Source organism: Thermothelomyces thermophilus, chromosome 4 (assembly GCF_000226095.1).
Source record: "Thermothelomyces thermophilus ATCC 42464 chromosome 4, complete sequence".
Classification (NCBI taxonomy): Eukaryota; Fungi; Ascomycota; class Sordariomycetes; order Sordariales; family Chaetomiaceae; genus Thermothelomyces; species Thermothelomyces thermophilus.
In genome coordinates, this window is record NC_016475.1 from 4304751 (window position 1) to 4318869 (window position 14119).

The 14119-nt window shown below is 55.2% G+C and overlaps 5 protein-coding genes and 1 non-coding gene across 6 annotated transcripts; 5 read left to right on the forward strand and 1 right to left on the reverse strand.

Annotated features, from left to right (window-relative positions):
* Positions 1 to 1719: 1719 nt before the first annotated feature.
* MYCTH_2307660 (uncharacterized protein) lies at positions 1720 to 2939 on the forward strand. The gene is made up of 2 exons (XM_003664599.1): positions 1720 to 2467; positions 2627 to 2939. The coding sequence occupies exons 1-2, from the start codon at positions 2099 to 2101 to the stop codon at positions 2789 to 2791; spliced, it is 534 nt and encodes a 177-aa protein (XP_003664647.1). The 5' UTR covers positions 1720 to 2098; the 3' UTR covers positions 2792 to 2939.
* A 445-nt stretch (positions 2940 to 3384) lies between these two features.
* Positions 3385 to 4039, forward strand: MYCTH_111770 (uncharacterized protein). Its single transcript, XM_003664600.1, has 4 exons — positions 3385 to 3457; positions 3564 to 3606; positions 3684 to 3714; positions 3788 to 4039. Exons 1-4 carry the CDS (start codon positions 3431 to 3433, stop codon positions 3873 to 3875), a joined length of 189 nt encoding a protein of 62 aa, XP_003664648.1. The 5' UTR covers positions 3385 to 3430; the 3' UTR covers positions 3876 to 4039.
* A 421-nt stretch (positions 4040 to 4460) lies between these two features.
* Positions 4461 to 6058, forward strand: MYCTH_2307662 (uncharacterized protein). The gene is made up of 3 exons (XM_003664601.1): positions 4461 to 4723; positions 4836 to 5877; positions 5946 to 6058. The coding sequence occupies exons 1-2, from the start codon at positions 4652 to 4654 to the stop codon at positions 5586 to 5588; spliced, it is 825 nt and encodes a 274-aa protein (XP_003664649.1). The 5' UTR covers positions 4461 to 4651; the 3' UTR covers positions 5589 to 5877; positions 5946 to 6058.
* Positions 6059 to 7668: 1610 nt separating this feature from the next.
* On the forward strand, positions 7669 to 10212 carry MYCTH_2307663 (uncharacterized protein). The gene is made up of 2 exons (XM_003664602.1): positions 7669 to 8351; positions 8421 to 10212. Exons 1-2 carry the CDS (start codon positions 7957 to 7959, stop codon positions 9457 to 9459), a joined length of 1434 nt encoding a protein of 477 aa, XP_003664650.1. The 5' UTR covers positions 7669 to 7956; the 3' UTR covers positions 9460 to 10212.
* Position 10213: 1 nt separating this feature from the next.
* Positions 10214 to 11995, reverse strand: MYCTH_2307666 (uncharacterized protein). The gene has a single exon (XM_003664603.1). The coding sequence runs from the start codon at positions 11776 to 11778 to the stop codon at positions 10222 to 10224; it is 1557 nt and encodes a 518-aa protein (XP_003664651.1). The 5' UTR covers positions 11779 to 11995; the 3' UTR covers positions 10214 to 10221.
* A 1276-nt stretch (positions 11996 to 13271) lies between these two features.
* On the forward strand, positions 13272 to 13354 carry MYCTH_t118. The gene has a single exon. It is a non-coding gene; the product is annotated as a tRNA-Thr (tRNA).
* The last annotated feature ends 765 nt before the right edge of the window (positions 13355 to 14119 follow it).

A 14119-nucleotide genomic window follows, 5' to 3' on the forward strand; every position in this document is an offset into this window, starting at 1 on the left:
TCTCCCCTTTAAAATATACCTATTAGAAGCTCTTTAATAATATAACTTCCTAGACTAAGTTATTAGTAGTTAATAAGTAATTAATAATCAAATATATTATAAAGACTTAGAAGGAGGCTATTATATCCTAGAATATTAAAGCAAGATAGAAGGTATCTAGGTTATAACTAATTAATATAGCTAAACCTCTAATAAATAGACTTCTACTAGAAAATTCTAATAATATAGTTAATACTAACAAATAGCTAGCTTCTATATAGACTCTAGAACCTATTTAATACTCCTAGCCTTTAAAAGGAGCCATTAACCTAGTTTTTAATACACTATAAAGGAAGTCAGACTTATATAGTTAGCTAACTAACCTAGCTACTAAGACTTAATATCTCTCTATATATAGGCTCCTATTTAGGAAGGTTAAAAAAGCGTTTAACTAGAAGAACTTCGAATTAGCTTAGCTACATTAGGAAAACGAAGCTCTAAAGGTATAGTTAGAAGCAGTTTGGCCGTTAAAGAAGAAGAGGGTAGTTATAGATCCAAACGAGCAGTTCGCTACAATTAAACAGATCCACCAGGCCTAGGTTGAAGCCGGCCATATAGAGGGCTCTATAGCTGAAGAGAGCGGGTCAGAAAGTACGGAATCAGAGGCTTCCTGTATTGTGGTAGGTTAAACAGACTGTTATATAGAAGGTTGAAGAAGATGGGTAGGTGTGTAAGCCAAGAAATGCCAAGTGTACGAAAGGTAGGGTGTTCCGAATCCAGGGGGTCCGACTTAGATAGACTCAATTGCATCTCCTTAGCGCTCGGTGGCAATAATTGGACGATGCTCTACTTCCGAACAAGGTCAACTTCTTCGCCCGAGTATAGACTAAACCTAGCGTGCTCAACTGTATACAAACTAAGAGGCTTGTCGCTTATATAAATCAAGACGACGTGACCTGCCCGCTCCGTTACGGCGAAAGAGGAAGAAGAAGCGCTGTCTCTGGATAACATAACTGTACTTGGTCACCTCGGACAGATCCAGTTGTTTTGCGTCACTTCAAGACTCTGCTCGTAAACATTCCTCGGTTGTGGCTCGATTGCGAAGAAATATTAACATGCGTGCAGAGTGACGGTGTACAACATTCCTCCTATCTCCTATTTAGACCTATATTTGGGCGGCCAAGGGGGGAAAACTATTTATACCGCGGCGTCGAATAAAGGTGTCTGGCATGTTCGGATTCAAGTCAATACCGCCACTTTACTCCGTCAGCCGCCAGCTTTGTGTCTTGCGCATTTATTCCGGCGTGATGTTGTTGCCATTGAACAACGTGGACAGGCAGGAAGACGAATGAAGAAGTGAATAGGCGGCAAGGACTAATGGGGTGGTCGTCACGGCGGCCCGAGTAGCAAACGTCCAAAGATCGTGATGCCAGTGCATCGGTTTTGCGATCTATAATTAAGTATCTCTATCTCCAGCCTCGCTACCAACAATGAACCTCTCTTTAAGTCACCAGGTTCAGCATCCCTCAGCCCTAGATCTGCCTTAACTTCGATAGTTAACTCTTAGTCTTCCCTTGAGAAGTTTCCTCGTTCAAGATGAAGCTGGCCGTCGCGACCGCCGCTCTATTTTCCATAGTGGTACGCATGACCGACCCTGCCTCATCATATACTCTACAGAAACAGAAACTAAGTTTTAGTGCTAATTAATGCTTAAACACAAGGTGTCGGAACCCAAAACGGAGAACCGGCTCCCGTTAGGGAACCATGGTTTGGATAGTAGGTTATAAGGCACTCTGGCCCACACCCCCCCTCAGGCTACACGGCGGCTTAAGCGTGTAGGCTGGAATATTTTGGCCATTCAAGCGGCCGGGGGCTGATGATTTGTTATGGTTAGGGTATTTTTTTTTTTTTTTCAAATGCAACGCCACCTCCAAGGCGTTCTGCTCCGAATTGGAATCGAACAGGTTACCTCCCACTTTGTTGTGGGTGCGCAGACGTTTGCGCCAAGGGCTCATAACCTGTCGGAACCCAAAACGGAGAACCGGCTCCCGTTAGGGAACCATGGTTTGGATAGTAGGTTATAAGGCACTCTGGCCCACACAAGGCCTTAGCCAACCCAATGCCCTTCCAGGACTACCGCCTCGCCGATCCTGAATGGCAAGTTGAGGTCTCCCCGGGCCACACCGTGACAGTCAACGGCACGGTTCAAGCCGTGATCGACCAGCTGGAAAAGCGCGACCACGCACCCCAGGCTGCTGCGGCGAGGGCGGCCACTGCGGCTACCGACATGGTCGCAAAGCGCGCCACCGACTTCAGCGGCGGAAGCTACATCTGCGGGCACCGCTGGCCGTACGTCCCGCTCCAGCCATTGTGGGAAGGCCTGCGGTATCTGCGCAGTCTCCACGGCCAGGTGCATGTCCCGCCCGGACCGAGAATGTGCAGCCAGGTTAGCTGTTCGTACTCGGCGGCGGTTTGGATCTGCAATGATGTGAGTTCGCTAGACCGTGAGGGGCTGAGAGGCCTCTTTTTCTCCTGCTTTTCTCTTTCTCACTTCCCTTTCTTTTCCCTTTCGTCTCCTTCTTCACGCCTCCCTTCCGTGCAGTGAGTGAGGGTGACTGACACAGCCGATGCCATATTTACCACACAGAATACCAAGGACCTCTACCTGGACTCGTTCTCGCGCATCGCCGACGGCGTTAGCTACATCATCGGGTTGTGCGCAACAAACGCCTGGGGTCCCACCCAGGTGGCCGGGCAGGTCTTCCACCCTGATCATTGGAACATTATCGTCCGTCGTGATAAATGCCTCTAAAAAGAGCAGTTGGTTGTGGCCACGGATACATTAGGTGTCTTGTCATCTTGCGGTCATGCTATCCTTTTGCTCTCCGTGGCGACGTCAAAAAGAGGCCGGGATGGATCTGGGGAGAGGAGTGGTACGGCTTTCCCTGCTGTCGCGCGTAGTCCCGTCTTTGTGTAGTAAACCTTGGAGGGAAGAACAATACAAAGCGTCGCACAGCTTTATCGTTTGACGTTATGGTGTGACAGCCCAGGCGATTGTCTTCCGGACTCCGTGCCAGCGTCTTCGGAATCGTCAAGGTTTCATGGCCCTAAATCCTGCGACAATTGGCATCGTCTTCGGGCAGAAGAAAAGCAAGCGGCTTTGCATCAGGTTTTAGGAACAGCCAGTAGGTAACCAGTTGAGCCGATTCTTTGTTCCTGCCTCGATGAGGAAGGCGCCAGGTTCGGGCCAAGAACTGAACGATTACGTAAGGTAACTCTTGCAGAGTTGTCGGGACAAGCCGCCAAATCACGTGCAGCTTAGCTCAAGCATCGAACCACGGAGCTCCAATTCGGCTTCAAATGTCGTCAAACATCGCATCGCATCACCTTATTGCCGACCGCCGCGACAACCTCTCCGCTCACCGGTTACCGCTACAAAAACCTGAAAAAAATGGCCGCCATTAAGCCCATCACTGGTGTACGTAACATACCCGGCCTCGGTTGCCCTGGTGGCCGCCAATTCCATGCCGTTTGCCCCTCCCCCTAAAGATCGCGGTGCGAGGAAGAGCTGACAAGACTTGTAGATGCTCCGCCGGGGCCTCATTACCGATCTTAGCATTGCGCTCGGTAAGTTCTTGCGAAACACTTCCCCAGACGGAGTTGGACTAGGGCGGCCTTTCGCAACAGGTCCTGACTGCCGGCAGGTCTTGGTCTCGTTTTCAGCAACGCCTTCTGGTATGACGACCTACGCATTCCAATCTTCTTCCCGACATTTGGAGAGGAATCTTGGCGCCTAACTTAGCCCTAGGTATGGGTTCCACGTCCCGCGGACGAACGCCCGTGACAACTACTACAAGAAGCTTGAGGAGCAGCGCGCTGCCAGGCAAGGGGCTTAGCCGCTCGGGCAGCATGACCGAGCAGTGGTAGCCTGCCAATGGCACAAAGAGGGAGGATATGCAGCGATGTGGTAGGGGCAGGAAGTGTGGGACTTAGTGTGTACCATACGGATAGACAAACGCCAACAATTGAGTGTGTGGGCAGATCTTGTGTCCGTATCCTTAGACGGTGGGAATGGTTTCGGAAGCCAGAAACGGTTCTGCTTGCGGAAAAACTGGGGGAAAAGAGAGTTTCATCATTCAAACGGATTTTGTGGTGCTCTTTGTAGCAGCTTGTGATGTCCCGGCTAGATTGTGCATCCTCTGCCCCTCCAAAGGGTCTGGTTCGGTTGGGGTAATGGCCGAACCTGTTCCTTCCCATGCGGTTGTTTCTGCCGTAAAGCTGCCCTTTTTGTCCCGGCATCTACTTCCTGTATCAGCACACGATTGCACAACCATCGAGAGAAATCCTGCTCGAACCGCCCAGCACAGATGCTGGCCCGACGAATACCAAGAAGCGAGCCGAGGATGCAATCTTACCTGCGAAACCATCGCTGAACTGGCCAACACTGCACCGGGCTGTCGGCCAATTCGGGGTGCCGAACGACGCATTCGTATTGCACGAGGCCGAACAACTCACAATCTCGCGCTAAATCAATACGGCGGCCGTCTTCGGTTTTGCGAACCCTCCCATCCTCACCAACTTGAGCGGCCGTGGACAGGTGTCGGACGGGAAAGTTGGGGCACGGCGGCGCCATCGGAACGGCCGGGTACAGACAAACGGAGGGATGCAAACGATGCGAAGCGCGGCGGCCGCGAGCGAGGGTTCTTGCGTACTTCGGGAGATCGAGGACACAACGCTAGACGAGGTACGTGGTGGGGTAGTTGGCGAACAGTCGGCTATTGCGATGGCGGGCACGGAGGTTGGAAGGTTGAAATCACGACACGACAAATTTACTGACGTACCTCGTCCCAACGCAGGTCCTGACTTCCCTCCGCGTAACCCTCCAGACAACAAACGAAAACGCAAGCAGCCGCAATGCAGAGAATCTACACTTAGCGACCACGCGACCGCCCATTTTTCCGATCCGGCCTCTCAATGACCTCGTCAACCGACATTTCCGAGCGACGCAATCAACCACCTTAGCGCTCACAGGTCGGCATCGCGAGCTGCTCTATGTTCTGGTCGCCACTTTGATCTCCGCGCCGCTCGAAAAAGCGGTGGCCATCGTCGACTTCGAAGGCCGTTTCGATCCTCTACGACTCCTTGCGGCACCACTCGCGCAAGACGCGGCAGCCGCAGGTCTCGCATCCGCCGAGGCGAGACCCGTACCCACCGTCCGGCGTGCCGATTTGGATCACGTTCACATTTTACGTCCTGCACGCGGTAGCGTCTCTCACATTGCCGATTGCGTCAAATCCATTGAGGAGTACATGCTTCATGGTTCACATCGGAGCGGCGCCCGGGAATGGTGGGGTACGGTCGTCATCGGTGGTGGGCTGAATCCTGCTGGGACGGCGTCTGCCGCCGCCTCCGCGCAGGTTGCGGTCACGGCCGACTGGAAGGGTTGGCTACGAGTTGACCGGGCGGACGTGCCCACCTTCTGGGATATGAGTGCGGAGCAGGCGCTAAATGACAGGGAAAAGAGGCAAGCAGCGGTCGAGGACGCCGGCTGGCTGGCTACTTCCCCATGGGGAGGCTTTTCGATCGGCAGGAGAGAAATGGGTCGTTGATGTTGGGATGGAAAGGGTAGAAGGGAGATGGTTCCACCATTGACCCCTCTCCTCCTGATGCGCCTGTGATGACCTTGATCTGGCGTGGCTTCAAGGAACAATAACAAGGCAAGTGGGCAGAGCGCGAGAACCTCGGGTATCGATGGGAAATTGGGCGATTTCGCCCGGTCGGCCGGGTGGCCTTCTGCGGGCTTCCCCTTCCAACAACGGTCATCGGTGGAGGAGCATGATGCTCCCCGCCGACTTCTGCGACTTACTGCTAATCTCCTTCCTGTTTACACTACGCACAGTATGTCTCCTCCCCGTTTATGCACCATCGCAGGGAAGCATCCTTGAGCAGAGCTGACGCCGGAGTAGCGGGCCCATCCATTTGTTTCATCGGTGGAGAGCGTTCGTCCGGAAAGCGAAACCCAAAAACAGGTACTCTATTTCTCTCTACATAGTATGGCATCTCATGGCGCTCTCAATAACCGCATCGCCAAGCTGCTGCTCAACATAATCAAGGAAGTGGACATTCAAGTGACATCCACGAATGGCCTGCTCAAGCACGGCCACGCATAACTCGTTCTCCCAGATCACTTAAAATCCGGCATCTGCCATAGCCCTCATCCGACCCCCATGATAAGAAAGAAGCAGCTCAACATCGACGGTCATGATGGCCGCATTAGTGGCCTGGTTCAATGGCGTTTCTCAACGACTCACAAAAGGCAACGTTTCACTGGCCCTTGACAATCGACGTCTCACAACATTGATCGACAGATTACCACATACACGCCAGGCAACGAACGGTCTGACGGGCGGAACCAGATCCCAAACCGTCTCTGTACGTCGCGGACTGCTGCTTCTTCACATGCAATGGCCTGATGATGATTTCACGGTGTCCACAAACACTGTCGATGGTGCCGCTGGATGGCGGGATAGGGCTCCAGTTTTGAGAGATTTGATAACATCGTCCAATAGCAATGGTTAGCCCCTGTCAGTGGTGCCTCATCGCTTGGCGGTGGGTGTGAGATGCACACGGTGCACGTTAGGAACCGGCACGGAATAGGGCCGGCGCGGGATAACAGGGGCCAAGATCTTCGATAACCAACCCGGTCTTGACTGTACGCCCGGCAGGTGTGGGGCTTTTCTCCCTGGTTTGGGGCCCTTTGCTTTTGCTGCTCACGGCGCCGAAGCCCACTGCGGCCGAATCTCAGACGCAGGCGGCTCCGTACTGACGTCATGGGATCGACAATGCGTCCGATGCGGTGGCTTGGTGGCCAAGCCGCCGCCGTGTTTTCCGGGCGGCCGCCTTCACAACGCGGATGCATGCAGGACCCTGAAATGAGCAGCATTAGCACTGTGTTTCACGGTGGAAATGCAGCAAGGTGAGAAAGAACCTTGTGTGCCTGGCAAGTATCATGAAATACGGCCGTCATCCAGGCGTCAGCTCTGCTTGACAACGGGCAGTAACAGGGCACCGTGGACCACGTCTGCGCGCCCGATTCGCCGCAATCATTGATCTTCGGCAGCTTTCACCTCTCCCGGGAGGATGAGATTCGCCTCAAACCACGTCGGATGCTCACTGTGTGCGTGTGTGTCTGTGGTTCCGAGAATGATGCACACCATCGGCACCGACCGCTGCTGCCCTGCCGCATCTTCCAATCTTCCTCCACTCGCCGCCCGGCCCGCCGTCTTATCCGCCTTGGCTCGCAGAGCTCACCGTGTAGTCGCCTCACCGCTACCGTGGCCACCTGCACGGGCGTGAAGTCAACCTCTCACTGCCTCTCAAATACCCCGCGGTGGGGGTCATCGAGGGGCAGCCGTGTTCCACCACTTCCACTACTTGGGCGAATACTAACCCTATCAGCGAAGTCTGGGGCAAGTGGATGCGATGCAAAGCTCGGACTGCAGGACCTTTTGCCTGTTGCGCGACAATTCCCACTAATTCGAGATATGATGCTCGAATTATCGACCAAACCCCGCTCTTCACATTGCTATTCGTGAGATGCTGTCGAAGAACGGAGTGGATGGGATGAGACCCCTTGCCCCACGCCTCAAGCGTACCCACCGAACACCGCCAGGGACCGGACGGACCCTTGGACCCTGTCTCGTGCGGTGAAGAGACGTCCTGATTGCTCGGCAGGGGTCCACCATCCATGTGGTGCTCTGACGCCGTCGAGGAGGGCGTCTTATGGATGGTTTCCGTCTATATAAGGGCACGGATTTCCGGACTACAAACTCTGCCGCGTTCGGACTAGTTCAAGCCCATGCCGGCATCTGTTGTCGCTGGAACCTGATATGCAGGCAAGTTGAAGCACTATCTACTCTCCTTTGTTTCCTGTTCCAGACTCATTTGTTATTCATTCCTTTAAACACCTCATCCACCATGTCGTCTCTTTCAGTCCCTCCTCAGCGGCCGTCTATGTGCCCCCGGCGGGCGTCGAGCAGCAGCTTCGCCGATGCCTTCGACGATGCCCGGAGAAAGCTCGACGAGATGGGCGTGCAAGAACCAGGTGAGGACGAAGTGCCGTCGCCGGCGCTGTCCTCGTCTAGCTCTGCGACCGGTGAGAGCACTCCGTTTTCTCCGTCGGAGGAATCATCACCCCTGAGCCCAGCCACCCCCATGACGGCCCCGACCACACCCATGGTCGATGGCGTGGCCGACAACTTCGCCTTTGCCTTCGACATTGACGGCGTGCTGATCCGCGGCGGGAAGCCGATTCCCGAGGCCATCGAGGCCATGAAGGTCCTCAACGGCGAGAACGAGTGGGGTATCAAAGTGTAAGTGATGGCGCTCTGCAAGAGATGTACCCGCATCAGTGTATTGGGTGCTAACTTTTCCGTTACTAGACCTTACATCTTCTTGACCAACGGCGGCGGCAAGTTCGAGACGGAGCGCTGCCGCGACTTGTCTCAGCAGCTCCAGATCGAGGTCTCTCCCGGTCAGTTCATCTGCGGCCACACGCCCATGCGGGAGTTTGCCGACCGGTACGGCACCGTCTTGGTCGTCGGCGGCGAGGGCGAAAAGTGCCGCCAGGTGGCCGAGTCGTACGGTTTCCGCGACGTCGTGACGCCCGGCGACATTCTCAAGGCCAATGCGGCCACGGCGCCGTTCCGCAAGCTCACGGAAGCCGAGCACGCCAACTCGCGTGACCTCCTCGCTCGCCACGGCGCCACCAAGCTCTCCGACATTGTCATCGAGGCCGTCTTTGTCTTTGCCGACTCGCGCGACTGGGCGTCGGATTTGCAGATCATCCTCGACATCGCCCAGTCCAAGGGCGGCCGTCTCGAGACGCGCTCCGAGACTTTCGACGAGGGTCCGCCCATCTACTTCAGCCACAACGACGTCCTCTGGTCGGCCGCCCACGAGCACGCCCGGCTAGGCATGGGCGCGCTGCGGCGCATCGTCGAGACCGTCTTTGAAGACACGACGGGCGGCAAGAAGCTCAAGACGCACGCGTTCGGCAAGCCGCAGGTGTCGACGTTCCAGTTCGCCACCCGCCTGCTGCAGCAGTGGCGGGCGACCCAGCACGGCCTCGCCGAGTCGGAACCTCCGCAGACCGTCTACTTCGTCGGCGACACCCCCGAGTCCGACATTCGCGGCACCAACGCCATGGACGAGATCTCGAGCAACGAGTGGTACAGCATCCTCGTCAAGACGGGCGTGTACCAGGATGGCACCGAGCCCAAGTACAAGCCGCGCAAGCTGGTCGACACGGTGCTCGACGCCGTCCATCACGGCATCCGCCGCGAGATGGCCCGCGCCGGCTCGCGCAAGGACACCGGCGGTCGCATGTTGCCGCTGGATGACGCTGCGCTGAAGGCCGTCGACGAGGGACGCACTCCCGACTTTGAGGTCCGGGAGAACCCTTTCGTCACGGTGGTCTAAAACGTCTTCCTGGGGAGAAAGAAGACGACTATATATGAGAGAGACTGAGAGGAGCGGCGTGCATGAGGGGGAGAGAGAGAAAGAGAGAGAGAGGCAGCGACAAGCGATGCATTTTGAGACGACTGAACGACGAACCGTTATTGATACCACAGCGTATGCCATTCCTTGGCTTCTTTAGTTTTCAGCTGTACATATTAACACTTCTTTTTTTGGATTCCCCTTTTGCACAACTTTTTTTTTTTTTTTGGATGGGTGAATTACAGGGCTTCACCGCACTCGTTGCACGTATGCAACCGGATTCTGGGATAAACATGGGCTTGGAAACAGGAACAGCTCAGAAGGGATGGATGGATGGGGATACACTTGGGCACAAGCATTCATTCGAACCTAGATATGTGGGTCTCATGTCGTTATAGACGTTAGACGGGACTGATAGACCTGGAAATCAAGTCAGCGCCAATGGCGTGTCATACAACTTTTAAACACCCATTTTTTTCATTATTGACTTTCTCTGAGGATTATTCCTAGTTGATTGCCCAAAAGCTATATGTCGTAGGTGTTTATTGGAAACTTTGCTTCAGGATATGCGGCTTTCGGCGCTGCAAATCAATAATCATCTGTCCAAAAAGGCCGTTTGCCCAGGAGAACCTACCGACTCGGTCAGTCAGTCAAGCCGATTGCGAGGCCTTCCCTTGACAGAGCAGGACCAGCCAGAGTTCGGAAGGAACTAATTAAATATTGGGAGTCTCAAGAAGGAGTAACTCACCACTCGCGCGTCCACTGGCTCGCGTCATTCGAGTTGATACTCTCGTGGATCAGCCCCAGCCCGTCCGTCGAGCTCAGAAGCTCCCGCAGGACCTTGACGATCTCGTCGTCGTCGTCGGACGTCAGGATCCTCACGATGCTCGCCATCGGCCACGCCATGCCGGGCCCGGCGTGCGGGCCCCCGATGGCATTGATAACGGACCCGGTCATGAAGTACGGGTTCCCCTCCGGGCTCAGCAGCCTCGCGCGCGTCCGCTGGTATACCTTGTCCCCCCGGGCCAGGTAGTCGTACACGGGCGCGCCCAGCAGCGACGGCAGGTTGGCGTCGTCCATGAACGCCGCCGACCCGTACCCGTCCACCTCGTACGCGTACACGGTCTCGACCCCGCCCCCCTCGCCGGTGCCGTTCCCGGTTGAGGATACGGGCACGATGCCGTACTTGGACACCGCCTCGCGGATGGAGCGCGAAAAGGCCGCCATCTCGTCGGCCAGCGCGGCCGCGTCGCTGTTGCCGCCGCCGCCCTCCTTACCCCCCAGTGCGGCCGCGATCAGGCTGGCATCGAGCAGCGCCTGGGCGAAAAGCATGTTGGCGGGAACGAGGAAGGGGAACAGGGTGGCGTCGTCGCTGGGGCGGAAGGCGCTGCGTACCATGCCGGTGCGGCGGGCGGGGCTGCCGAGGCCGTCGTTGGCCAGCGTCTCGGTGGCGCGGGTGGTGCGGCGGGTGAAGGTGTATGCGGGGACGCGGACGGAGCCGTCGTCGGCGTAGGTGCCGTCTGTCATGGCCTTGGCTGCGTCGAGGACGGCGCGGACGGCGGGCAGCCAATTGGGGGAGGTCGAGGCATTGCCGAAGAAGGCGGCGTCGTGGGTGGCCGCGTAGTAGGCGGCGCTCAGCTGCAGGAAGGAGGCCAACGAGTCGAGCTCATACTTGCACTCGAACACTTTGGCCGGATCGTAGGATGGGGTTACGGCGTCGTCCGATGCGGCCGGGTTGGGGGCCGGCGGGATGCCGCTCTCGGGGGGCGGCTGGAACGAGTTGCAGTAGGGGGCGGTGAGGATGTAGCGGGCCTGGAGGTTGATGACGCCGCGGTATAGGCTCGCGATCGAGTCCGGCTCGCCCGGGGCCGCGTCCGGCTCGAGCACGGAGAGGTACGATTGCAGTTGGTTGGCGCTGTCCCGCAGCCACATGGCGTTGATGTCGCCCGTGATGACGAAGGCGAGTTCCTCGGCCGGGTTGTCGGCGGCATGGCCCCGCCAGCGGATGGCAGTGTCAACAGTGTTGGGGAAGGTGTTCTCGAAGAGGCGGTACAAGTCCGGGTCCGAGATGATCTCGGCCATGTCGGCGACCACGGTCTCGACCGTGGACGAGTTGAAGGTGCGGCATGCGGCCGCAGGGCGCATGTAGGACAGGGCATGCTTCCCCTTCGAGAAAGGTTCGTGGCGCGAGCGTGCGTAGGAAGAGTAGTCGGGACACCTCTCGGCGGCCGCGACGACCGGGGCCGAGGAGAGGAGGAGGCCCGCGCCCAAGAAGGCCCCACGAGCCCGGATCGTCTTCATCTTTCGGGTTCGTTGTACATACGCAGACGCCCTCGGCTTGCTTCGGTCTGTGCTGAGATACAGCCAATTCGGGGACCCCTCCGTCAAACAAGAAACGCTTCAGTCGAAATCAATCAGTCGACCGGCCCAGATCCAAAACAGGCATCCTTTCGCGCAAAAGTAGAACTTATCAACGAAGAGAGGGCATGGGGGATGGAAAGCCACTGTTTATGGGCCGTCCATCCCCATGTGACGCCTGGTTGGATCTGTTGATCTGCGGTGTCACGGCCATCGTCATCTCGTGTGGGTGATGATCTCCCAGGTGTAACGGTACGAGCGAGTGCTGCAGTTCCGCCGAGTCAAATTGCCGTTTCCGGATTGATTGTCACCTCCCCCAGCGGTTCGCATGCGGGGTTCAACTTGGCATCTGCGAGCTCGGGCCTCTTGATCCGGGTTTCTGGCGGTTCAGGCCTTCGTGTTGCCCTGAGAAACGGACGTGCAATGACATGGATATGAATGATCTAGTACGAGCGTTAAGCGGTGTCCTATAGCATAATTTACAGGCATTGTGCTCCAAACCAACCGATCATTCTGCCGCTTACCGATGCCAGGGGCATTAACGGTCTTTCCCGGGTTCCTCTTTTTTCGAGTTCTTGTGCAACGGTTCAAGTGGCAGATGTCTCAGAAATATTGATTGATCAAGGAGAAAAAGCAAAAGTGGAGGAAAAAGAATAGAGGGAAGAGAAACAGAAGTGATTCAAAAACCAAATGGAGGGAAAGAACAAACAAAAAGGTAAAAAGGAAGGAAGTAGTGAAAGGAAGGAAAGACGTAAACGATATTGATATCGAGCAAGTGCTAATCATGGTGTTGTTTCCTTCCTATATCTGGCTAACAAGTTCTTAGAACCTAAAACTCCACTTAGACTCTGTTATTAGCCTCGCTTTCCGCCTGATATCTCTGGACTCGAAAGTCCGGCCTCTCCACAAGGGAGTCGAGTTTTAGTCAGCAGTGACCTCGAGAGAAACCCTGGTTCTCGACTCGAAAGTGGACATGACCATTGACAAGCCATAACGGGTAACTAGCTTTCGGCGAACCGGAAAGAACGAGAGAGATTAAAGGCTGACGGGCGACCTCTGCCCGCCTGCGATCCGGAATGTAGTTGATGCTATTTACCGTCTATAATTCAGACTGATGACTTGTTCAGGAACCAATTACCATACAAGTCTCAACTACACTAGACGTGCTTTTTTTGGACTCTGAACCTCGGGCGAGCGAGAGGCTCTGGACTGTCGCGTTCCATAAAGTAGAACACGTATTAATACGTCAATCTATCAATTAATCGTGACTGGCGTTTCTCATCCGGAATTAGCTCTCTTGTCAAAAAGAAGCCAGTCGTGCCCGTTCAAGACCCTCGGCCACATCCGTCTCCCATCATCAGACTCCACTCTCGCTTCCGTGGTCCCACGAAAACTTGCGCCCATAGACCCGCCGCACCAACTGCGGAAACAACAAGGCCTGATTGGCACAGTGGTACTGCGTCGCACTCGTACCGCCCTAGAGATGCGAAGATCACTGGTTCGATTCCAGTATCAGGCAAACACCTCAAAACAAGCGTCGCTAGCCCTCCTCAGAGGAGGTTGGCGGTTTGCTTAGTTTTTTTTTGTGAATTTTTTCCAACCTTGCTCTGGAACCCCCAGTTTGCAGCTAGAGTGGTGTGGCATCGAGGGCTCATGTTGATTGATGTCCTGGATGAATGCGCGCGCTGCATGTCAAGGGACCACAGAAGCCGAGCAGCTGAACGATTTCCAAGCTGCTCGACAAGAGGTAGTATGGGACCGGCTGGCACTCGCTGGCCTGGGCATACATAGAGATACACTGGGCTGCAGAGGGAGGTTCACAGCAAACTCTGTTCGAATCCGTGCATGATGCATTTCGTTCGCATACGACGCCGCACCGAGCACTGCATCGTCCACACCTGTAGAACTTTAATTTTTTTCCTTAATGCACTGCACCCTTCCTACTAGACAACTTTTCTACCCCTTCCGATCTGGCCTGCCTCCTGCCCTTTGCCTGCCTGGCGCCGATGGCGCCACGGCACAACCCGCCGCGCCCGGTGTGCTGCTCAAAGTGCCCAAGAGCCTCGACAACCATCCTCGAAACGTCTTTCCGTACCAAGGGGGGTATCTCTTGAAAATTTGCTAGTTTCCAAATAGCGTCTAGGTAGGAGAGGCAATGATGATGTGAGAAATCGAAAATGAAGAAAGCAGAAGATTGACAAAAAGCAAAGAATCAGAGGAGAAAAAAATCTCTCAAAATGCAGTCGACGGAGAAGAAAAAAGGGCCGAGCTGGATCTCTTTTGA